At 46.7% G+C, this 26,653-nt stretch overlaps 1 protein-coding gene across 3 annotated transcripts in view; it reads right to left on the bottom strand.

The window, feature by feature from the left end:
* Nucleotides 1-26,653, bottom strand: part of KCNH5 (potassium voltage-gated channel subfamily H member 5) — a 628,566-nt gene that overhangs the window by 411,335 nt on the left and 190,578 nt on the right. For all 3 annotated transcript variants that reach the window (XM_069638250.1, XM_069638247.1, XM_069638248.1), the window contains one exon: nucleotides 25,010-25,402. In XM_069638250.1, the coding sequence (XP_069494351.1) occupies nucleotides 25,010-25,402 (393 nt within the window). The remainder of the gene's footprint in view (nucleotides 1-25,009; nucleotides 25,403-26,653) is intronic.

Below are 26,653 nucleotides of genomic sequence, written 5' to 3'. Positions count from 1 at the left end.
GCAAAGTAAGAATTTATGCTCGTTCACAGTGAAGGTCAGCTGCTTCCATTTTTTTCTCGGGACCCGGAGAGGCTCACGAAGCGGACTATAAGGTTGTATTGTGTTTTGACCTTGACAGACAGAGATTGTGATGAAAGACTTCTTTTGAAGGAGTGTTGCTAAAACGTAAGAGAAGATAAGGATGAAATTTATGAAACAAAACCACTTTTATATATTATATCACTATGCGAAAGATCGTTGGCACACGCGGAGTCGTATTTTGGGACTGCACCACTCGTAGACAATGGAAAATGCAATTGTACTGTAAGTAACCCTTTAGATTATTTTATACCAAATATAATTACAATAGCGTAGCATTAAAGACCGCTCAAGTTGAACTTGTTCGTTGAAAGTGGCATAATGTTTTCTACCACGCACTATCACCGCCGAATTGATCCCCTGTCGTTTAGAGGCCTCTGAAAAAGGCAGACGACACAGGGTGGGTTAATAGAAATAATTTAACCGGTCTATAGGCGGTCAAGCGCTCTACTTGCTGTGCCACTTCACTGTAGCCTGTCAAGTGGCACAGCGAGTACAACGCTCGCTTTGACATCTGTGCACAGCTTGCTAACGCAAGTTTGAATCCCGGCAAGGTCAAACTCAGCCTTTCATCCTTCCGTGGTCGATAAATGAGCACCACACACCGTGGTTAATAATAAGCACCGCTTAGATACCTCACGGTTCTTAGCGCTATATGAATGGGAAAATATTATTATTTTATTATTAACATACTCCGTTGCACTATCTTCGATAGCAAATAGTTTCACGCCCTAATAAATAAAATGATGATTTTTAATTAAGATCGGCTGGTGAGACTAATTTATGTTTTTTTAAAACCGGTACATGGCCCCATTTTGCCTATGTCACGATTTACAGACTCCAGCGGATGGGGTCTTCAACTGCCAGGTGCAGGTCCAAATATGCAACTTCATGACCCTCACCATTTTATGGGACAATCGCCAAGGACCAATATGCCCTTACGCATTACTAGCGGCTACAAACAACATACCAACCAATAGGGTGGTCTAATGGCTCATTTTTGGAGCAACCTTCCGATTATCAGAGCGACCATTTACTGATTTTATCATAAACCAACAGCCTATCTACCGCAAAGGAACAACGCGTTGCTCCAAATAAACTTTTGCGGATCGACAGCAGAAACAATAGCAAATCGCTGAATATTCACTAAACATTTCATGTGAAATAAATGTACTTTACCAAATGTACAATCCTGCTGTTTACTTTTAAACCACAGTTTCATATTCCGAATTGTGGCGCACTGAGTTGTAAGCTGATCTAACACCCTCTGTACCGCAAAGGAACATCGCGTGCCTCAACATGAACTTTTGCGGATCGACAACAAAGACAAATGCAAATTGCTGAATATTCTCTAAACATTTGATGTCAAATAAATGTACTTTACAAAATTTACAATCTTGCTGTTTGCTTTTAAATCACTGTTTCATATTCCAAATTGTGGCATGCTGTGTTGTGACATAATATGTGTTGTCTTCCGGGTTCTGTGTAAAGTCACTTAGGACTGGAGAGGACTGGGCGCGTTTGATGACGCACCCTGTAACGTCATGGAGAGAGGCGGGGAATATGAATGCTTTGATAATATCAGGCTTAGGGGCGGGAGATATGATTTAGTGTTGCAAAAGCAAGTCAGCCAGGTCAATAGCGCCAGTCATAGGATTATCACATAATGTCGGCGCACACCAGCCGGATTTATCGTTTCTTTAGTGGACAAAAAGTCGGTTCACGCCCAAAGGAAATTGTACTATTAGCGGACAAAAGGAGTGGTCTTAAAACACTTTCACCCTGACAACGACCAATACAAACAGCGTTCTCAGAAGACCCCCATTTTGTGTAATTGCAACCATTTCGGGACACCGCGAGTGTTCTTAGAACACATTCAACCAGACAGATTACAATACGGACAGCGTCCTGAGGACACCCCCAGTTTGTGTATTTACGAACAATTAAGTACACCGCAAGTGTTCATAGCTCATTTTTATCTTCCTTGCGAACAAAAAAGACACATACTCTGTCCTCTAAACACCCCACCATTTACTTTATTTACAAAATGTCAGAACAGCCGTGTTCTCCGCGGACAAATCGAACGCAACAAAAACGTCTAGCACATAAAAAACAAAACATTGAACCTATCTCATACTTCCCCACCCTCCCCAAACACTCTTACACACCAACACAGGGCACTAAATACAATTTTTTATCCACGTTTCACAGCGCTGTACGCGGTCGACGGCGAATACAAGATGGCGGGCGCCACAGAAAATCTGACGCGCTCCACGCCCCTCGCCGTCCAATCAGCGAACACGTCACATGTCTGCGGACATGACGCAAGGCCATGGGCCAATCGGGGTGCTGTCCGCGGAGAGAACAGGGAAGTCCGTCCGCGAAGCGAACACAGATATCACTAATTGTTTTGCCTTACATTTTGGTAATTTTTTAAAAAACTACTGGACGGATTTACACCAAATTAGCAAAAGCACGCTTTCGGGACCAGGCTGCCGCTCCTGCCGCAAATTTGGTGTAAATCTGTCCACCGGTTCGGGCTGTAGCCGTGCGCAAAGTTTTTTCCCATTCAGTCTATGGGGAAAAAAAAGTTTTGGGACCCCCCTATAACTTTTCCCCCCCTCGACGAATCCTCACAAAACTTTGCAAAAAAATTCAGAGTGGGCCATATACTTTTTTTTGCAAAGTTTGGTGAGGATTCGTCCAGGGGGAGCGAAGTTATAAGCCGCCCAAAAAGTGCTCTTCCTATGGAAACACCAACTTAACCATAACTACATGGCCACTACCGCGGCCATGTAATATATATATATATATATATATATATATGGGTTTTGGGGGTTTGGCGTTGGGTGGGGGGTTTCCCCCCACATATATGGTACAATTGACCTTCACAATTCGGTCAATTGTGAAAAGGTCAATTGTCATTCGATCAGTTGTAAAACAAAAAATTCATATACAACCCATGCCACCACACCCAAGACCAAGATACACGTTAGGGCATTCCTCAGATTGATTGGTTATTACTATAGGTTTATCCAGATTAACAGACAAGCCAAGAAATGTTGAACCACAGAAGATTCATTGGACGGATGAGGATGACGGATGAGGATGTTGCATGTTACAACAACCTAAAACAAACCTTGTGTCAGAACCTAATCCTAAAAGTATAAGACTTTTCAAAAGAATTTGTGTTACAAACTGATGCCTCTCTCAAAGGGTTAGGAGCAGTTTTATCACAAATACATGATGGACTAGAACATCCCATCTTATTCACTAGTCGTAAATTCTTCCCACGTGAGAAGAACTACTCTGCGTTGGAATTAGAGGCCTTTGCCATCAAATGGGCAATTGGCCATCTAAGGTACTATCTTCGAGGGAGAAACTTCCAACTTGTCACAGACCATGCACCTTTAGTATGGACAAGCCAACGAAAGGACTCTAACGATTGAGAGTCATGCGATGGTTCTACTGTTTCACTGTGGAACACCAAAAAAGGTAAAGAACAGGGGAATGTTTATTTCCTTTCCCGGTTTCCCAGTGAAACAGATGTGGCTACATTGCATAAGGGAAAGGTATGTGAGAAACTAGAGGGTGTCTCACCCCTTAGTCCCTGGGGATCTCTCTCTGAGGTGGCCCGGGCACGGCTATCGTCTTCAGATCTAGACCCTGGGGTGGACCAGTGCAGGAAGATCACCTGGTCAGGGGTCTGCAGGGAGTGGGGGCGAGGCAGCTGATGGTGAGATGCGGTATTCCCCCCCCCTATTTTGTTTATATCCAATCCATCCTATGTTTTCAGATGCTCCGAAGTTCCAACTCCCCTCCCCCTCTCTTTACACAAACACTGGGCCGAGGAATCGGGTGACTGAGTGTAGGAACATTAACTTACACACATCGTACTGGCCATGTCCCGCAGGAACTTAATTCTAAGTGCATACACCTGATACCAATTAGCTCTCCTCACACAAATACAAGGCAGAAACCAGAGACACACTCTGAGCAAGGCGGAAACACGAGAACAAGCAGCCACTGGCCCCTCGACTACAATGCCCCATGTACATACCCACTGAGGGGTACACATCTGAAAATATGGCAACCTGACCAACACAAACAAAAGCATTGCACCCACCTGACTGCACCACCGGATACATACCAACAACAGTCCTGACGCACCACTGGACAGGACAGGCTGTAGTCCAACACATCCCAGGGAAGCACCACCAAATTAAGCTGGCTAACCCACATCTGGCCATCCAGATGCAATATATGCCATGTACAGTGGCCGACACATAATGCCCCCCCCAGAAGACCAAACTCACATTGACAACATAGTACAAGTGACAATGAATGTTGATTTCCCAAACACCTCAGCACCATTGTGGTGACCCACATGTCAATTTCTCCCAACAGGAACACAAGACAGTCTTGAAAGGGACAAGGAGGCTGGCCCCTCCACAACACTAGCCCCAGCCAGTGTCCACAAAAAGCCAGGCCAAATCAGTTTGGGTAGTGTGATTGTGCCACCCAAGAAGATGCACCAGGCCATCAGGCCACAGACAAACACTCCGGCCATCCAGGTGGAAACGCCCACGGGTCCACCACAGACCCCAAGTGCGCAATCTTTGCCACCAGAAACAGTCACATCAGGTCTGACTGCGGACACACAGATGGGTCAAAGTGTTAACGACAGCCTGCAACCAGAGCATGCCACTGCAGGCGCAGTTGTCGAGCAGTATGAGGGTGACTCCCCTGCATGCAGCCACGTGTATTCCCCCCCATCTGCCATTTTTTGCCTGAGTCTTCCCCCTGTGCAGCCTCTCCCCACTGCACACACCACCATCCCAGCGTGACTCCCGCCATGCCCTGCGCTATGCAGAGAACATATCTGATGAGCAGCCAAGAATGCTTGCCGTCATGGACAGCATGAGGGACATGGCCAAGGTCAATCACCACGGCCAGTGCCTGCTCCAACACTCCAGGCCATCTGGAACCGCCTGGACCGGATAGAACAGAAGCATACAATTGCACTGGAACACCTGGGGCATGCTGAGGCCATGTGTACTGCATCCAGTGGGCCTCAAGATGATTGTGGAGGTCAATCAACCATTTCTGCAGGAGCACAGTGGCATGCAATGCAAGCCTGTGTCTCACAAGCCAGAGGGTGCGGGAGCTGGCTGAACAAATATCCTCACCACATGAGACCGTGGCCAGAGCCATGTATCTCGGCATAGACCATCTAAAGAGGCGTGTGCAGGGGAGCTCACAGTTCGCTACCCATACTGAGGGGTCATTGGTGAGCACTACGCCCAGGTGTTCACAACAGCGTGCCTCAAATGCTGTAGGCCTGCGGACAAGGGGGGTAAGCATATGCGCTAATGGGAGTAGTACTTGGTGCTGTGGATGGGGGTGGGAGTTGGTGTTGGGAGTTTGCATTGGGAATGCGGGTGGGAGTTGGGGATGGGGGGTGGGAGTTGGTGTTGGGGGGGATGGGCGGTGTAAATTGGTATTGGGGATGGGGTTACCTTGTTTCCAGTAATAAACACGCTTGAATCTATCAGTTTGATGTTTTTCATTAAATGCAAATTAGACATATGCATTCATTGCATGAATGGGGGTCATGTCTCTAGAGTCAAATGTTGGCAGGCCATCCGACCTTCCCTTACTTCCCCACGTATGGCCTGTAGTGCCTCTTCCTTATCAGAGCTGGGGGTGCGGGGTGTGGGGTGGGAGGGGAACATTGTCCGCATCTGCGGCCTTTCCACATTCATACATATGCACGTGTTAGCATGGCGCAGACCACTATGATGTTGCCTACGTTTTCGGGGCTGTACATCAGCGCACCGCCTGTGTGATGTAGGCACTTGAACCTGGATTTTAGAAGGCCAAATGTCCGCTCGATACATGATCTTCTCCTCTGCGCCTTATTATAGGCCCTCTCCTCTGGTGTAGCAGGGTTTCTCACGGGGGTCAGTAGCCATGGCAACGGCGGGTATCCAGCGTCACCTGGAAAACATGATTGGACTGTGTGAGACATGGTGGTGTGGGGGCCCGGGAACAAGTTAATGGTCCGGATGTATATCCCCCTCTGTGCACGACTCAGTGGGCCTCACCATGAGTTGGGCGGTAGACCTCAAATGTGGTAGTAACAGTATTACCTCTGCATTTAAAGGCTGGCCCTATCACAAGTCTGGCTTATTTACCCCCAGCTTTGAGCTGGGGTAAATTCAATGAAAAATTCCAATTTTTGGCGCAAGTGCCGAAAATTCCACATTGTGTCCAAGGGACCCAATGGGGATTAACAGTTAGCGCTCAACCCATGATCCAGTGATAATACGCTAACAATGGTGGGCGGTATCCCAGCCGGGATACCGCCCAACTCCTGATCAGGCCCAGTGGATGGGCACAGTGCACCTTGTGTGCCTCAGGTTTGTTGGGACATGGGCTACATAGCTCTCTTGCAGTCATTCGCGTTGTGTGAGTCAGCAGTCATGTGGCGTCTGTCACTGCTGTGACATTGGCAATGCACAGGTCAACTATGGTGTGGCAGTACGCCATGTAGGGTACATGGCAATGCGTACAAAGGTTGTACGTTACCCTGATTGTGTGGTGCTACCTTGCATGGCTGGATTCCCTGTGTCATCACTTGTTTCAAGTCTGTGTCCTGCGGTGGGTCGGTCAGGGTGCCTGGCCTATTCTGTGCATTAATGTTGTTGCATTATGGGACTTGTGGTTCATTCGCTTTACTACTGCTTATGTGCCCCAGGTGTGTGTCAGTGCTTTTGGCAGGCAGGTCCGAGTGCTACTTACCCATGAGCCAGGTGTGCTGTCCTCTGTGCCTCTCCATGTACGCAGGCAGAGTGATGTTGCTCAGAATCAGAGAATCAGGTGTGGCCCCAGAAGATCGTGCGCAGCAGTGACTGATGGGGAGGTCGGCATTGCAGATCATCTGCACATTCGAGTGATATTGGTTCCGGTTGCAGTACGTCTGTTCTGTTGCCTCATTTATAGTGTTGGGGAAATGGTCAATGCTGTAGAACCTTGCCTTGGCTGCATGCACCTGTGACTGGGTGATGGGCATGGAGATGTGCATGCATTCTTAGGGCATCCAGGATTGTGTCCAGCAACTTGGAGAATGTGGGCTGGGACATGCCATGCAGCCCCCCTACTGTGTTGGAAGGTGCGTCTGCCACAGAAGTGTAGGACTGCCACGAGCTTCAAAGGGGGATGGGGGATGCGGGTTGTAGCTGTTCTGATGGAAATGGCATGCTGCAGTCATGCCTGTGTCAGGGTGAGCAGGTTGGCGATGGTTGGACGGTCCAGTCTGCATAAGGTAATTTATTGGCTGTGTGTGTGTCCGTGGGGATGGTCGGACACGTGGTATGTACTTGTAATCTTGCAGTGATGGATTTATGTCATTTGGTGGTGATTCCGCTAGAGGAATTAACCCCAGTGCCGTTTCCTCTGAATCTTGGCGGATTTATCGCTGGAGGTAATTCCACCGAAGGTAATTCCACCAGAGAAATTACAGCTGAATTTTGTGTCAGTCAAAATTTGGCATAGTGGTAAAGTTGACTAACAGATTTATTGCCAATTTTACTGCTTACCGTCATGTACTCATGAGGCCCAAAGCGCTCTTCTGCGATGGGTTTACCATGAAGAATTCTGGATCCTGGAAAAAACAATCTGCGCTGCCTTAAGTTGAAACTTTTCTACATTGACAGAGAAATCAAAAGATAACAAAAGGATTCTCACTTCTCATAGTAAATGCAGAGCATTGTATGCGATTGGAGGCCAGAAAAAAACACTCATCCAGATAAGGGTACAAAGTACTGAGCCTCATTAAGAGTTTGGTGGTAAGTGGTAAAGTTGGTGGTAACACAGTTACCGCCAAATTTACCACGGCACCAAATTATAGGTGTGGGCATGTAGTGGAGGATTTTCCTCCAGGAAAATCCTGGAGGTAAATCCTCCAACTCACTGCCAAAAAAACAAAAAAATAAAAAAAACCAGCAGAATCACTGCTGCAGAAATTCCGTTATGGTAATTCCACCAGAAAAGCCCCATTGAGTCCAAGGAACTACACCGCCACCACCACTTCTAATAAGTCAGAAATTCCACCGGACCAAGTGGTGGTAGCGGTAATTTGTTTGGGCGATATTCCTGTGGATTTACCGCTGGAATACCACCCAACTCATAATGAGGCCCACAAACCCTTGCCTCCTGAAATGGGCCACAACTGGATGGCAGAGCTTTGTGAATACACAAGGAGTACATTTCTGTTGATGGTACAAAATACAGGATATATAAACTAGGGGAAGGACAAGACACACACTAGACAGTGCAATGGGCTGCTAATGGTCTTTCCCTATCCAAAATGGCAGGGACTTCCTGTGCTCCCTGGATGGCAGCTCTATAAAGCTCAAGAAGTCATCCTTCCGGAGGAGAAGTGTAATGCTTTCGGGAGCAACCATCTTGAATATCTGCGTCTTCGAGAATTAGTTTAAGTACCAAGAGCTGAGAATAGCCTCTGTATGGTTTTTAATGAGAAAATACCTCAACACATACAGTGATCCCATGGCGAGAAGGTCTTGAACTACATTTTGTAGGACTCGTGGCTGATTTTGTGGCACGCAGTTTGGAGGTGAGCTTGGTGGTATGAAAACTAACTCCAATGGAGTCCCTATTCTAGAAATTAGTGCACCCACCAGTCTGTGGTACAGCCACTCTGTAATGATAGAATAAACAAATAATTTCCTCTTCGTATTGGGGTGTAGAAATTCAAGGGGGGAGGTGGTCTCAGGCTCTTTTTAGGGGTTTGGACTTTCAACAAGGACTTCTGCCTGGGCATGGGTGTGGTGGAGTAATAGATATAGCATTTCCTGTGGTTGTGGTAGGCCAGCTGATGGCCCCTTGTGTGGTATGAGCATAAGTCAGCATTGCTGTTGTGGATTGTATGCTACAGGCATGAAAAAGACAGCTTCTTAATCTTTTAAGCAGACCCAAGAAACCGGTGGCTACCAATGTGCAGGAGCTCTGCTCCTGCATGCCCCACTCCATACTTGGTCTTTGCTCTCAGTCTTCATACAGGCCACATTGACCCCTCTTGAGATAAGCCTGGCTGCTCAGCCACAATACCAAGCCGTGTGGTACAGACTTATACCAAAGGTTGGGTTACCTATTGCTAGGAGGACAAGGCTGCTGTAGTCTCCCAAAGGGTACTGCCCACACTCTTGCCCAACACCCCTCATTCAACTGTTGTCTCGAAACAACTGTTCCTTGGTGTGCTTGGTCTTGCTCAGAGTGTGCTTTCGTGATCCACATTTTATTCGTGTGGGGAAGCTTAAGGACGTCAGGTTGGAGCCGTTACCAGTGATTGCCTGACTTTGCCCGACCATGAGAGTGGGACAAGTCAGGTGCGATTCTTTTCTCCCAGAGCGGGTGGTCTGTGTCAAAGTGCTCATGTAGGGAAGGGGAGTAAAGTCCCAAAGTATCATACCTGGTAGGATGGGATATAGATGTCATAGGGAAGGGGTTACTGTGTTTCGCCATCAGGTTTCCCACTTCCACTCCCTGAAGACCCCTCACCCAGGTGATCCTCCCACACTGGTCCACCCCCAGGGTCCTGATCCAAAGGCGATGGCCATGCCCTGGCCACCTGAGAGATATCTGCAGGGACTAGCGAGTGAGACACCTTGTTTCTCACAAACTAGTGAAAGATATTTTTTTAAAACAAACCTCAATTGTTCTCCACAAGAAAGAAGGATTTACATGTTTAACTTTTCCTCTTTACAAGGGATAACAGAGCAGAAATCTATCCTCAACTGCAAAGAAACTGTTTTACCTCTTCCAGGTATCAGACAGTCTTGGAGGCAGAAAAGATGGTAAATGTTGCCCTCCGCAGTATTTCTATCTGGTAAAATGGCTCGACTGGATACAGTTGGGAGACAACCCCTACATTAATGTGTAAAGGAATGCATGCTTCGTGGTCTTTTCTTAAAGGTCCCAATCTACTGGCAGAGAAAATAACCTGCTTGGATTTCTCTCCAGATACAGGTGTTAACAAAATGGAACCCGTCTCAGTTTCTTGGGTCTAAGACCCATTAGAAGGAGGGGTATTGCCATTTCACTCTTCGCCAGATGTAACAAATGTGGGGCTAGTATTTACTATGCTCGCGTGGGATCCCCAGTTTGTATCAACTGAATCCGATCACACTGCCGACACCATATGTGAGGGGTTAAAAATGAGAGGCAGACACAAAGTTGTAATATTTTCATTATCAGACATCTTTATTAAAACAAAAAGGGTTGGATGAAGGCCTCCAAGTCCCTATCCTAGATCTACCTAGTCCCTACCTAGGAAACAAACTATAAATCAGTCTGTGTCAAGTCGTCAAACTTATAAACTGTCCTTGTGTCCAACACATAATAATCTGACCCTTACACTAGAAATGAACAGCTGAGGGTGCAGGAAATGTCTGACCTATGTTTGGCAAAAAAGTGTTCATAATTAAAGCAAATGGAGAAATCCAACAGAAACAGTCTTTTACATGAAGAAATCCTTGGATCCAGAGGGTGGTTCCATTTTCCTGGATATTTAGGTAGGCTGGCAAAATGCGTTTCTTTTAATCAGTTTGAGGATGGCAAAGAGTCTCTTTTAAACAACAGCTCCTTTGGCTCTTTATACTCTGTTCAGAAAGTTATTGTGCAAACAATATGTTCCAGAACGTTTAGCTCTTTCTGGGGTTCTTTGTACAGAGTTCCCCAAAAAGATCATATTCAGATGAGAAATTCCATACAATTAACTTCATTTGTATCTTGGTGGATTACATGATGTGCTCCTCCATCAGGAATCCTCCTGTGAGCGCTCTTCAGGGCTCCTGGTATCCACCTCTGCAGGTATTATGGTCTCACCATGAAACGCTCTTTGTTCAACTTCACAACTTCAAATTCCTGGTATAGCTATGCACCAAGATCTTTTCCATGTGCTTCCCAGAGTCTCTGGTATTTTTCGCTTCCATGTGCTTTACAAAATAAATAAGTTCCTTTCGTCAATTTTAGTGGACCTCCTGGTATACTCCGCTGCCAGGCATACTTTAGTAGGCTCTTCAGATCTGCTGTATAGTCCTCTGCCAGGTAGCTTTCCAGAATTTAAAAGTTCTATGCCTGGTGTGTTTGATTGCCAGGGCTTCCTTTCATCAACTTCTAAGATCCCCTGGTATACTCTCCTGCCAGGGATCTTGCCACAATGTCTTATAACTTCCATATACATGATGGCCTGGTATACTCCCCTGTTAATGCAAAATGAGCAGGCACTGCTTTCTTTAAGTATTTTGTGTTGGTTCCAAACAACTATAAGTTTCGAGTTAGGTATTGATTGATTGATTGATGTATTAATTTATAGATCGCTTTACACCAAGGCGCTGATAATTCATGGGGTGCAACCCACTGTTGTCTGCCACCGTTACAGGCCCAAACTGCAACTGGAGAAAAGAAGACCTAGGCTAGATAGCCATTGGTGTGGCCTGCACACCCTTAATTCCCGTTGAGGGTCATTTGGTTGCTTAAAGGTCATTAAATCAATCCATAAAGCCTGTAATGCTGTTTTTAGATCATAAAGTTTAACCTTCGAACTTGGTTACTTTCACCTAATTTCTAATTTGTGCCAACGCCATTTGAAGCAAACATGTGATTGATTGGCCATTGCATTTCGGATAGTTATCCTTCGTCAGGGCCTTGTCTAATCCAGGTTTTCCACTGCACATATTATGTAACATGGTCACAATTAGTATTTCATTGGTCAACATTTTAACATTATGACACATTGACAGGGTATCCACAAGGGAGAAACGCACAACATATAAAGATACATGAAATACAAGGAAAATCCACCACTGCAGAGTGTGGTTCATGCTGTTATAGTGATAGTAGATCTTATATCTGATAGCCGCGCTGAATGACTGTCTCCCCCTGCACCTGTAGAGTGGTGCCGTGATGCAATTCAAATATAACGTAAGTGTCTGTGGCAACAGTACCATTCACTTAATGCCACTGTGTCACTAATTGTAACCAGTTTCCTTACGGTGTCTTTACGGTAGCTCCTTGTACCAGAGCAGCAACCAACTGCAGGGGACTGCTTCTGCTACAGCTTGCATCGACTTGACATACTGCTTCTGAAGCATCTACTACTAAGGCAGCAACCACATTTCTGGGATCCGGTTTTCTCCTCTACAGCAATGACCCATCATTTTATGAACTTTAATTCCTTCCTTATTGCTCGCTTCCAAAGACACGTGCACAAGACTGGGTGGACGCTCTCCAGGGACGACTCAGTGCACCAACTCGATTCTAGTGCGTCCCTCGAGCGGTATGGGTATTAGCACCTAACTAACCTTCCCTTCCCTGTTTTCATAGCTTCCTGAACTTCCTTCTGGATCATCTGGGACTTCCTTGCTTATCCTTACAGTAAGGGGGCACTTAAGAGTGCTGTGCATCTTAAGGGCACTACAGGAAGGCTGATTACAGTTTTTCTTATTACCATATATTGAATGTGGTGCTCTTGCCTCCCTAGGAGGAGACAAGGAATTCAACACCAGTTGGCCCAGAAGTCTGGAGTTGCTACTTGCTGCCCAACACTTGGTCGTTTTCCGCGCATTGGTAGATGTGTCGCCCTTTCCAGTGATTAACTCCTTTAGCTTTGATTTCTACCAGCTAGTGAGGTACATCATTTGGAAGGTCTTTTTTACTTCTAAAGATTCCAAAGATGGAACAGAGGGAGCATCAGTGTGGGCCAGGATCCTTACTCTATTCTTGGCAAGTCATTGCCTTCCATCATTGTATCCTAGTGACCAGATGGGACACACCAGCACTGTCTTCCCGTACGGCTTCCTTCTCTGGCACTTCCTGCATAACAAGTCCAGATACCATTTTTTAAATGTCCCACACACTCATGATACACCAAAACAACTAGTTTGCATAGGCAACTTTGTGTTTCTTTCAATCTGCATCAATTCCTTCTTCCTCTTCCTCGTCTCAGTACTTGAGGCTTTTTGGGAGTTGACCATAGATTTTCTAGGATTTCTAAAGTGAGGTTTAGGACTTTTACTTAGAAAAACATTAGAAACAGGAGATGTTAGGTTTGTGTTAGAGGTATGAATGGTATTTTGTCTAGAGTGATTTGCAGCAAGGGGTTTCTGGGTTTTACAATGGGAGGGATTTGTACGGCAACAACAAGCCATCAAGAACATATGAAGTCGTCTTCTCCAGCTTCACCACCTTCCCCGGACAGCCATCTCCTCTCATGTGATCCTCCCCCATAGTACCACCCCAGGTAGCGGCTGCCATTCCCTGGGAGGAGAGCCTTACCAGGGAAATCAGTGCTGACCTCACAGGATTTACAACAGGTCCCTCCTCCCTTCGGATAGGGCATAGTTGCATACATTGCACCTGTGTAGTGTGGGCTGTTCAGTGATTGGGCTATATGTGCCTGTGATGAGGTGGTCTAAAAAAAAAGGGGTTGTTCTTAGCTTATATCAAGGCCTGTCCTGGTCATATGTGGGGTCTCATGTCTCCCCTTGAAGTCCTGTAGATACAACCTGCTTTGACCTAGGTCCCTGTATTCCCAGTGTGTAAATAAGTATGAAAAGCCCTTTGTAGGAAGGGAGACGGTTTGGTTTTAATGTAACTGGTTCATACAGGAATGGTAACTTTGTAATCTCGGTAGAGAAGGAGCCAAGTACCCCCACCTCAACCACGTCACCCATATTGCCTATATGTTGAGAGCCAGAGTGTGAGACACGTGCGGTACCAGTAAGAATACTGATACCAAAGAGAATCCTGGCAGCAAGGTTCCCATTGAGAAAACCATGCCTGCATATGAGAAAATATGATGGCCATTTGAATGAAATCCAGGAAGAAGCAGAGCAAATGAATGACCAAGATGAATGGTGATGTCATGCAGAGTCGAGCTGACGTACATAGAAGCGATGCAGAGATAAAAGAGAATGAAGATATTTTATAAGGCATCGAGAAAGTATCAAGGATAAGTGACATCTTGGGATCAAGGTGAAGAAGCTTATGCCACAGAAATGATGAAGATATCAAGCTGTTTTACACATGTACAGATGCAGAGAAACGCAGGCAGACAAAGTATTCTTGAGGCTACCTTTACAGTGAATAGATTGTGGCATGCGCCAATATATACATATATGCATAAGTGAGTAATGGATGGATGTTTCCACTACGTGTTATAGCAGAGCTGGACTAAAAAAGGAAGGCCTCATTTTCAGTGTGTCGCAGTAAGAAAACGAATTAAAAGTGAATCTCAGAAAGGCGAGGTTGGATGAGCTATAAAGCCAAGCCAAGAAGCCAAGGTCTTATCAGGCTGGAGTCAGCGGACATTCAATACAAAAGTATGTGAAAGAACAAGCTCCTGTTCAGAAGGCATGAACAAAACAAGGAAGACGTCAGAGGCTTATTAGAAAATAGTATTTTAATACACTAAAGGCTTGAAATCGTGGTCTACAGTCACGTGGACAGATGAAGTTGGACGAACAGGACTATCACACCTACGCATGAGGACAGACCGTGCCTTCACTCCCCTAAATTCTCCAGAGCTAAGAACACTCCCAAGGACAAGTTCAAAGTCTTAATTTCCAGCAGACCACTGAGGTGATGATAGAAGGATATGCTAACTGTTGGGAAGCTCCGTTTTAGACAAACTCACCAGCACCTGGAGGTCCAGTCTGTGTGCTGCTAGATGTAGGTGTTAAAGTACTGATGAAGGTTAGAGTGCCAACCAATTGTAGGGTACCACATAATTAAGGGTCCTATAGTTTGTAGAGCCAATGGGACATCGTGTATTTAGTGACGTTCATAGTGGCCATTTTGAAGGGAGGGCTTAGGTGCCCCACCTGATGTTAAGAAACCAATTACTTTCATTCACTGTCCTGTACTAGTATAGAATGTATACTTAGATGTTCCCTCTAATCCTATCATTTTCTTCAACAGGTTTTTGTAGTTTGCCACGTAGGATGGCGTTAGTAATACGTAGGTTAACGTCATTTTTTGCTATAAAAGAATGTTTTTTTTGTAATGCATTGAGAGAATTTGCGCTGAGACGTCCATTGATGTCCTTTGTACTCCCCTTTTCAGATAACTGATATTGAAACAGTTATCCTTTTTGCCAACTACGTGAGTCATTTCGGTTATTGATGTACGAGTATGATCTGCATCCCCGTCCATCTCCAGGGTAGTGCTACTCATCTTAAAGGGCTGGAGATCACCCAGTTCATCTCTAACAGTAGCCGGAAGGGGAGAACAGTGTTCGTTTTGCTCAACGTGCAGACAATACATGTTACGTTTCCTTTCATTCTGTTTGCATGTCGAGTGCCACTTTGTATCTGGGAGAGCCCACAGATTGCGCTAGTCTGACTTCCACTTTCAAACGTTCCTTCCACATTTGCTGGTGATGTTGCAACTGTATTCCCATTAATAAAAAGGCATTAATTCATACCTAGTTAACTTCCTCCCCACTCATGATACTCCTTCCTCTATCTGTCCCCTCCGCCCCCCACCAGTGTACCACGCCCCTGTACCCTCTCTCGGAAAACCTTCAAAAGGTGGAGATCTCTTGCATCTAGCCACGCTTAATGCTCGTTCTGCCATCAAATACTCAGCCGACATCTGCCTCCTTCTTGAAGACCTGGACCTCGATATCCTTGCTCTTACCGAGACGTGCTTCAGGACCAGCTCAGTCACTGCTTTTGACTCCCTTCTCCCTGATTGATATTGTTATTTTATTTCTATCGCACTCATACACAAGTGTTTCAGAGCGCGACAAGGCAAGGGAGGGGAAAAGGGGAGAACAAAACAGCGATCTTACTAGGCCCAGTGACATTGAGAACTTGCAAGTGCATGGGAGAGGGGGAGGGGGAAAAGTGCACGGAAGGGGGGAGAAATGGAAAGTGCAAAGCAGAGGAGAAACAGATCAATAAAAAATAATAAAGGCAACAAACAGTTTTAGTGCAGCCAGCAATTTGCAAGTGCTAGGTTTAAGGCATCAGACAAGGTAGGTCTGATAAGTGCAGGAAGAAAAAGGGGGGGGAGCTGTATGGGTACAGATACAGACCCCAGTGCAAGGGATGGCCCGGAGGCAGTGCGGGAGGGTGAGCAGGTACCTGGGCCCGGAGGACAGAGGGTGGCCAGGCGCACAGTGCCAAGAGAGAACAGATCAGCAGGGGAGAGGGGGAGCGAAGGCAGAAGAAAAGAGGAAGGTCTTGAGGTGCTTTCGGAACCGGAGATGGTTCTCCTCAAGTTTTAGAGTGGCAGGGAGGCTGTTCCAGAGCGAGGCCCCAGCCAAAGACAGATCTACCCCAGCTCATTTCTTTGAAAAACAACTGACCCTGAGGGAGTTAGAGGTAGAGGAGCGAAGAGCTCGAGAGGGGAGGTATTTGCGGAGGGATAGCTGAGGGTATTTTGTACCCAGGCACCAGAAAGCCTTGTGGACAATGCAGAGGGTTTTGAATGTAATCCTTGCATCCACTGGGAGCCAATGGAGAGATTTCAGAGCTGGAGAGATATGATCCCAGGGCTTGAGGCCAAGGACAAGTCTTGCAGTCCTGTTTTGTATTAGTTGCAGAGGGCAGAGAGTAGAGCCAGGCAGATTTAGAAAGAGGCTGCTACAATAGTCCAAGCTAGAGAGAACCAGAGCTTGGGATACCATGAGCTTCTGGGGGAAGGAGAGGAATGGGAGAGTACCTCTGAGAAGGTGCAGTCGGAAATCTGACTTTTTATAGACCTCCGAGATGTGGGCGGAGAAGGAAAGGGTGGAGTCAAAGATGACCCAGAGGTTCTTTACCTCGTAGGTGGGGGTAGGAGGAGGGCCAAGGGAGGCCGGCCAGAGAGTGAGGGGAAAGGATGGTGAAGGTGTGCCGATGAGGAGGATCTCCGTCTTGCTGGCATTCAGACAAAGATCATTGGCGGCACACCAATCTTGAATGGCAGTTAGGCAATCAGAGATGAGAGAGGGAGAAGAGGTGGCCGAGGGCAGCCTGAAAATGAGCTGATTGTCATCAGCGTAGCACTGGAAATTTGAGCAGAAAGTGGCAATGCAGTGGGCGAGTGTTGCCAGGTATTGGTTGAAAAGCCAGGGCGAGAGGTTAGACCCCTGGGGAACACCACAGGTAGAGAGGAAGATAGATGAAAGGAAGGATCCAAGTTGGACCTGGGAGGGTTGATCTGAGAGGAAAGAGGTCAGCCAGGCCAGAGCCTGATCAGTGATACCCAGGTTTTTACAGAGACGGTTGAGCAGGATGGTATGGTTGACCGTGTCAAAGGCAGACGAGAGATCGAGGAGGATGAGGACAGAGGGAATGTTAGAGTCAAGGTTGGAGAGCAGCTCTTCACAGATGTTCAGGAGAGCAGTTTCTGTGCTTCTGGCAGCTCTGAAGCCAGACTGGTGGTCATGGAGACAGCCAACAGAATTGGAATGAAGGTTAAGCTGAGAGATGGCCAACCTTTCCAGGAGTTTGCCCAGAAAGGGAGTAATGGAAATTGGGCGATAGTTAGCTGGACAAGAAGGATCAGCTGTGGGTTTCTTGAGAAGATGATGCACAAAGGAGTGCTTCAGAGGGGAGGTTAAGGATCCCGAGGCAAAGGAGTGGTTGCAAAAATCAGTAAGGGCCAGAGCGAGGGTGTCAATGTGATCCTTGATGGTTTTAGAGGAACAGGAATGAACCGGTTTTGACGAGGCTTTCATAGATCGGACTTGTCTAGCGACCTCATCAGGGGAGAAAAGAGGAAAGGATGAGAAGGATGGTGGGGGCTGGCTAAAGGAGGGTCAGCAAGCACAGATGGGGAGAGGAGAGAAGGGGTGTGGGTGGAGAGGGTGGACAGGATGTCGAGGGATTTTGAAATGAAGTGAGAGGCAAGGACATTGCAAAGAGCCTGGGAGGCAACAGGAGGGGTAGAGTCTGCAGCATATAAGATGATGGCTAAGATCATCTCCAAGCCTGGCCCTAACCATGCAGGTGGTGGGGCTGCTCTCATCTTCCCTGAGACCCTGAGTGGGTCCCTTCCTCCCTCATACCCACTCAGCCTTACTCTTCCTTCGAGAGCGTGGTTTGCAAGTTGGTCATCCCTCCCACCTCTTCACTGCCACCATCTACAGGCCACTTGGCTCTACCACCCTGTTCCTCTCTGAATGGGCCGATTTCCCCTCCTCTCTCCTCTCTACCACCACTAAACTCCTTTTTATGGGCAATTTTAACATCCACCTTGACTCCTGAATCACGGCTTCCACTCTCTGCCATGACCTCTGCACCTCACTCTCCCTCTCCATTCTACATTCTGGTCCGACCCAATCAGCTGGACACACTCTTAATGCCTTCATCCACACCGATCTTTCACTCTCCTTCCTACTGACCACCCTACTCTCCTGGTCGGACCACTCTCTCCTCTCCCCTGGGTCCTCTTGGCTTTCTGACAAAGCCTCCCTCAGCAATGCCTCCCGTTCACGAACATCCGTCCAATGAAACAAGTGTACGTTGCTGCCTTCGCATCTACCTTGATCTCCCCCCTCACTCCCCACTGCAGACTCTACCTCTGACTCCGTTCTCTGCAACCTCCCTCTTGCCATTACCAATACCCTTGACATTCTTGCCCCAGTCATGACGATCCACCTGAAACATGCCTCCAAGCGTAACGCTCGGTACGACTCCGAATTTATAGCCCTGAAAACAAAAGTGCAGAGATGCGGAACGAAAGTGGCAGAACTCAGGCTCATCCTCTGACAAATTGGACTGTCACGTACTCCTAAGGCAATACAAACTATCCATCTGCAACAAGAAAAGGGCCCACGTCCAGGCCTGTGTCTCTGGTGCATCCAACAACACGGCTGAACTCATCTACGGGGAACTAGCCAACCCCTCCAGTCCTCCTCCTTACCTCTTCCATCCAAGGCCCTCTGCAAAGCACTGGCCACACACATCACTACAAAAAAATTAAAGACATCCTGAGCACCCTCTCATCCCTCTCCCCCTCCGAGTCGCCCACCCCCTTCCCTCCTATGGCCTCCCATCCTCCCTCTGCCTTTCTCTCCTCCTCTCCTATCACACTATGAGGTTACCAGAGCTGTCCGCTCCATGAAGGTCTCCCCCATTGAGGACAATATTGGGTCCTTGACCCTGCACCCGCTGATTTCTGCAGCCACTCTTGCTAATGGATCGTTGCCCCCACTTTTCCCTCAAGCACTCCCTTATGCGCCCCCGTCCTGAAAAAAACCTTCTGCAGACCCATCTTGTCCAGTCAACTACCGGCCCATACCCATCACCCCCTTCCTTGGGAAAATCCTACAGAAGCTGGTCTTCCCCCAAATTACCCAGCACACTGAACTTGTTGGTTGCCTCCACGACCATCAATCTGATATTCCAAGCATCCAGAGGCAAGGAAACTGCTGTTCTGAACACCCGTGAGGATCTGCTTGCATCTCTTGATTCCAACTCTCCAGCTGTTCTCATTCTACTTGAGCTCTCCTCTGCATGTGATACAGTCAACCACTCCATCCTCATAAAACAATTCCACAATACCCTAGGTATCTCGGAGCAGGCACTGGACTGGCAGACCTCCTTCCTCAGTGACCGTCCATCCCAGGTCATTCTGGGCATCTTCTCCTCCCCCACCTCCATCTCCACTTGTGACATCCCCCATGACTCCAGACTTTCAGCTCTTTAACTACCTTGCTCCGCTTGCACACCTCATTTCCACCTTCTCCCAAAACATCCAGTGTTATGCAGATGACACACAGCTCTTCTTCAAACTTCCCTCTGATCCTTCTCTTACTTGCGCCATCATTCCTGACTGCCTATCAGCCATCCAGTCCTGATCTCTTCCTTAACGCAGCAAGACTGAGATCCTTCCTATTAGGACTCCTGAACCTTCTTTCTGTCCCTCACTCTGACCATCTTCTATGGGCTCTCCCCCTTCATCTGAAGCCAGAAACCTTGTACTCCTCTTCGACTCCTCTTTCCTTCATCCCTCACATTCAGGACCTTGCCAAGAAGTCCCACTTTCAACTTCACCTCCTCAAAGGAATTCTTCCTTTCCTCACTTTTCCCCCAGAAGCTTAATGTCTCTATAGCCCTGGTTCTCTCTAGGCTGGACTAATGCAATAGCATTTTACTTAATCTACCCTCTTCTTCTCTACAAATCCTCCAGCTAATTCAGAATAGGGCCGCAAGACTTACCCCTGGCATCAAGCCCAGTCACTGCATCTCCCCAGCCCAAAAACCTCTCCACTGGCTCCCGGTTGCTGCAAGGATCAAATTTGTATCCCTCTGCATCATCCAAAAGGCTGTCTGGGGCCAGGGACCACAGGAGCTACAATATTATCTCACTAAATACTCTACCTCCAGATCCTTACCCTCCTCCGGCACCAACTCTGTGTGTTAAGCGATTCGCTAAACAGCATGCTGGTGGCCGATCTCTCCTCAGCAGCCTCCCTCCTATGGAACAGCCACCCCCCTCTTCGTCTTGAGCCAGATCTCCTAAAATTCCAGAAGCTACTCAAGGACTTTCCTTTTCACCTCCTCCTTCCATTCCTCCCTCCTCTGTTAAATCCCACAGTTGCTGAGATTGGTGACCAAGCCCCTCTCACCCAATCGCCTAAAGTCTCCCCCCCCCCCGGCACTTTGCCTTGGCACCCACCGGCCTATGCCACCACAGGCCTGCACTTTATTGGCGGCTGACCACTCCATCTAGGCACTTACAGCTGCTCACTCCCTAGCTCTTGATATACATAGAACTTACCCACCCACTCTCTCACCCCTTCTATCTGCACTTGCATGCAGTGAATGCTCACAAGGCCTAGTGGGTCCGCCGCCATCTTTCACTGTTGTATTTGTTCTTCACTCCCATGTCCCCTCCCTGTTGCCCTTTGGGCGCTTTGAAACACAATTTATTTGTATTTATTTTATTTATATAGCGCACCAGGCCCAGGGGCAACCGGGCGCATCTCTTAGGTACAACATGATGAAAGCAGACATGGCGCTACTTACGAAGGTTTGCAAGTATAATACAAAGTTTACAATCAGTATAAAAATGAACAGACAACGGCAGAATTTACAGACTTGACATACAAAGTAATAATAATAAGGCAAGCAGAATGTAAATACAAAGGTATGTCAAAGTACTGGATAAGCAGAGAGCCCCGTGTTAGATGTCTTGGGAGGACAGCCAAGCTTTGGTAAGGTGTTTGAATCTCAGGAAGGCGGGTTCCGTTCTCAGCTCATTAGGCAGTGAGTTCCATAGTTTGGCTGCCATGGTGGGGAAGCTGGATCCACCTGATCTTTGGAGATTGAATCGTGGAATGACAAGGCAGTTGGCTTGGGACATTCTGCGGGGTCAAGTGGAACTGTGGAGGGCAAATCTGTTAGCCAGGTAACAAGGAGCTTGATTGTGAAGGCATTTATGGGTGAGCGCTAGAGATTTCAAGGAGATTCGGTGTGAAATGGAGAGCCAGTGAAGGTTACGTCTGGTGTCAGCTATGTGTTGGCGCCTGGGAATGTTAAGGGCTGCTCTGATCGCATTGTTTTGGACAATATGTAGCTTGTTTAAGTTACAGCGATTAGTGCCTAAGTAAAGGGTGTTGCAGTAATCCACCTTAGATAGTACCAGGGTTCTAGCCAGGGTCACACAATTGGCTGTAGAGAGGAGAGGGCGACAGGCTGTAATAAGCTTACAGGTGTAAGCCGCTGCGGACGAGACTGAATTCGTTTGTCTGGTCAGGGATAGGGTTGAGTCAATGTAAATCCCTAGGGTTTTGGTGTCCTTGGCAGTAGGGATAGTATTCCCATCGATGGTAAAGGACTTGAACGCAGGGTCGAGTTTGTTAAGTTTTTTGTGGCGAACCAAGAATGAGGAGCTCTCTCTTTTCATCATTTAGACAGAGTCCGTGTTGAGCCATCCAAGCTTGGATGACCTGGTAGATGGCATTGATAGCGAGGGAGTCAGTAGTGTAGTCACTTGTGATCGGGATTAGTATCTGGGTGTCGTCGGCGTAATTGGTGTAAGTGACACCCAGATAGTCCAGAAAATCGAAGATGGGTTTGGTAAACACGGTATACAACGTAGGTGAGACACAGGACCCTTGAGGCACGCCGCAGGGGACAGGTGCAGGTGCGGCGGCTGCTAGTGGAGAGAACACATGCATTGATCTATTGTCTAAGAAAGAACTAATCCAGGTTGTAGCTTTGTCTGAGAAGTGTGCAGCTGATTTGAGGTTTGTTGACAAAGAATTTCATGATTGACAAGATCAAAGGCCGCCGAGAGGTCCAGAAGAAGTAATAGTGCCAGTTTGCCATTGTCCTTTAGGTCTTCGATCTGAGTTTTTAAATCGATAAGGGCATGTTTCGGTACCGTGATGTGGCCGAAACCCCGATTGCCTAAGTCCCAGAAGTTTGTTTGATTCAAGGTAATCTTGAATTTGTAAATAAGCAGCTTGGTCAAGGATTTTTAGAAGAAATGGGACAGTAGTAATTGGCCTGTAGTTTGTCGGTATGCTGGGGTCCAAGGTAGGTTTTTTCACAAGAGGGATGACCCAGGCACCCTTTAGGTTATTAGGTACAATCCCAGAACTAAAGGAAGAGTTAATAAGCGTAGTGATGAATGGTGCTAGGTCATGAGCAGCTTCCTTAATAGTAGACGCAGGACAAAGGTCGCCTTGACAGTTGGATGGTTTAAGGCTAGCGATGATCTTTTCCACTTCAGAAATGGAAAGTGGAGAGAAGCTAAAGGGAGACAGGGAATCTGGGATGGAATGGTTGAGGGTAGGAATAAGGTTAGGTTGAGGGTTAGATAGTAGGCTAGTTTGTTTGTTGTTAATTTTAGTTTGGAGAGTGGTAATCTTACCTAGGAGAGCCTCTTGGATTTTGGTACACCAAGTGCTATCTTTAGTGCAGGTGTCAGGTGCAGTAACAGGAGTTTCAAGTTCTTTTAGGATTTTTAACAATTCTTTGGTGTTGGATTTGGCATGTTCGATGCGTTTATTGTATGTGTCCTTTTTTGCCTGGTGTATGGCTTCCTTGTAGTTGAGGGTGGCCAGGAGTAGACGAGATTTGTTGGCTGGAGAGTGGTTGCTTTTCCAGTGAGATTCCGCAATTCCTTTTTCTTTGCGCAAGGTTCTAAGCTGGGGTGTGAACCAGGAGTTCAGGTGAGCTCAGGGTTTGGATTTTCTCAGTTTGAATGGGGTGATGGTGTCTAATGCTTTTTGCATGGTACGGTTAAAGATGTCAACCAGAACCGTGGGGTGGAGCAGGTATGAGCCTGGTCGTTGAGGGCAGGGAGGAGGAGTGGGAGGAGTCTGTTACACGTGATGTCACGTTTATTGTGAGTGGCATTGCAGGTGAGATGCTAGGAGTGGGGCATACAGGTTTGGACTGGATGTTGAACGTAATTAAGTTGTGGTCAGTCCAGGAGCACTGTTGGTTGGAGGTGATGTTGATGGGGCAATTGTGGGCGGCTAGCCAGTCAAGAGTTCTGCCCTTGTCTTGGGTAGGTTGGTTTATGAGCTGTGTAAATCCTGCATTAATAAGCATATTCTCGATAGTCATGGCAGCAGTGTCCTTGGGGTCGGACAGGCCTAGGTTAAAATCCCCCAATATCGCAGCTTGGGAATTGGTTTTGGTGTTGTGAGTGATGATGTTAGAGAGGTCTTCAGCTAAGGTAGATAACGGGCCAGGTGGCCGGTAAAGAAGATGGAAAGTGATAGAGTGGTTAGGGGTAACGGCTAGTTTAGCTGTCAGTGCTTCCAGAGAGGAAAGGTGGTGCGCAGAAGAGACGTGGAAGTTTAGAGCATTTTTATGGATGATGGCAATGCCACCACCTTTGGACTGGTTAGAGTTACGGTCATGTCTTATAATGTTGTAACCAGGTGGGATGGCAAGGGAGAGTAGTGGGCCTGAGGCTGTGTGGAGCCAAGTTTCGGTAATTGCTATGAAGTCGAGGTCGAGGATGAGGTCAGCCACTTCTAGGGCGTGAGCCGTGAATAAATAAAATAAACACAACAGGTGTTTGGCTAAGGAGTTGAAAGGAATTCATGAGTATTTGAGATAATCCTCCATGGAAGTGCTGTACCACCCCTTTTTACTTCCTAAAACGGGCAAATGCTCAAAAGAAAAACAAATGGGGATTAAGAACAACAGAATAGAAAAGAGTAGGTCTAGGTTTCCTCTCCACTTCTGCCCTCACAAGGCTACAGATGAGTTTGGATCAGTGGTACCAGTAAGGCAGAACTAGAGCACAGAGGAACTGTAAGGTAAAGATGAAGCTTTTCAACTTCAAGGACTGCTTGGTGTATGAATTAGAAATATAACTTTACCCATCTTCTGGAATGGAACTTTCCTTTCTACTCCCTAAAAAATGATTGTTATTCCATCTTCACAAAATAGGGCGTAATAAACTAGCACTTCAAAACTTTATCTGGAGCCGTTCAGGGGGTTTGGACCATAGCATCTTCCCATGGTACTCTTTGGTGGGAGCACTCCTGTGACTGTCTCCTGCTTTAGTGCAGGGACCCAGTTGAGGGTGGGGGTCCACAATTCACTAATTCAGGGCACCCCCCTTCCCCCTTGAACTACTCCACGATTGGTCGTCACCGGTAGGCATTGTATTTGTTTTAACTTAGTGCGCTCTTATGAAAAAAGCAATTTAAAGTATGTTTGACTGGCTGATAAATGGTTCATTGATGTAAATAAGAATATTGTGAATATGGTGTATAAATCTACTGTATGCATGTATTGTATGAGTGACAAGCTGATCAACTGAGAAGCAGGCATGTGGCATTAATGTGTTAAATATTTGGATAATTACACAACATCCAATATTCCATTCAAGAAGAAATCTCTCAATTTACAGCTAAATATTCCTGAAATGGACTGCTTACCTCATCAACATTTTCAAAGGCATTGATAATGTCATAAGGTAAGCAAGACAGCAGGTCAATCACAAACCAGGTCTTCAGGTAGTTCATTCGGATCAGCTTGGGATCAGATATCACCTCTCCACCAGGACCCACAAAAGTCGTATGAAAATTTAAAACAATGTCAACAAGAAATATCACATCCACCACGCTGTCCAGCACCAGCCAGGCAATGTTGTTCTGTTTGGTTTTGAAGGAGACATTGTACGGAACCATAATCGCAGTGTAGAAGGTTAAGATTAGAATAACCCAATCCCACGTGGTCTTAAACGCACAATAATGCAAGATAATGTGCGGTGGAGTCTTTGGAGCTTCTTGTTTGTATTGCGGAAGAATTTCTGATCCCAACTGGAGAACCTACAAGAAAGTAAAGGTAGAATAATAGGATACATGTATGGACTGTAACACCCCATAGACAAACATCCCAATCCTGTACAAGTATAAACCCTCGAGCTATTACAGATAATTCCAACTATGAGACGTGCTGATATTTAACTCTTAATTTCAAACCTAGAATTCACAAGTCTTTCACCAATCATATTGTTATTTCAGAATAATAAATGAAGCAATATAAAACATCATCTAAGTGTGGGCAAAAAAATACAATTCGCTGACTTGGCCCGATAACCATATATAGGGTGAGGGGCAAGGTAGGCACAAGCAGCTTTGAGACAGCACATTATAAAAAAGGGGAGGGGAGGGGCTTGAGGGTAGAGGCATCCATTTACTAAAAAAAAACAGTTAGGTCATCAAAAATGGGCAATCTCAAGGAGATTATCAAAACCTCCCCGAGATGCTTTCCTGTGGCATTCCATAGGGCGCCTGCCTTTCGCCTTCTTTGCTCAATTTATACACGCGCCCCCTTTTTTAGCTGCTGGATACCGTCAGCGGTAAATACACTAATTACAGCAAAGATACTCAGCTGGTCTTTGAGCTCTCGGGAGATAATGATGCATACTCTGCCCTCATTGACAACACGTATAACCTGATACAAGGCTGGATGCCAGCTAACTCCCTAGCATTGAACAAGGACAAAACTGAGCGAATGGCTGTTGGCTCCAATCAGCGAATAAAAAAAGCTAGACTCACTATCTCTAGCGGTATCACTCCAAGCTCCTCCCTAAAAACACTAGGGGTTGTTCTCGATTCTGGGCTAACCATGAAACAACATATGCTGCATGTCAAAACGTCCTCGTAGTACGTCAACAAGCTCCTACGACAAATCAAGACTGACTTCTCTAGGCACCCTTCATCTCTGGCCACCTCACTTGTAAACTCCCAGGCCAGTTATTGCAATAGCCTTCTAGCTGGCACATCTAAAAACCATTTTAAAATCCTGCAAACAGCTCAAAAAGGGGTCGTTAGAGCCATTTGCAATGTTGGGCCATGGGATCACGTCACTGAATCCAGATGATCTTTGTACTCGCTTCCCATACACCCTCTTATCCACATAAAATGCCTACCCTCACCCATAAATGCATGGCCGACAAGGCGCCTCGGTATCTACCAACCGTCTTCTAAAGACCCCCACTCGGCGCACCCTTCACTCCAGTGGATCTAATAAACGTACTGTACCCAGACTCGCGCTGAACATTTTTGGAGGCACTT

This window comes from Ambystoma mexicanum, chromosome 14 (assembly GCF_040938575.1).
Source record: "Ambystoma mexicanum isolate Mex_15411 chromosome 14, UKY_AmexF1_1, whole genome shotgun sequence".
NCBI lineage: Eukaryota > Metazoa > Chordata > Amphibia > Caudata > Ambystomatidae > Ambystoma > Ambystoma mexicanum.
This window is presented reverse-complemented; position numbering and strand designations above follow the sequence as displayed.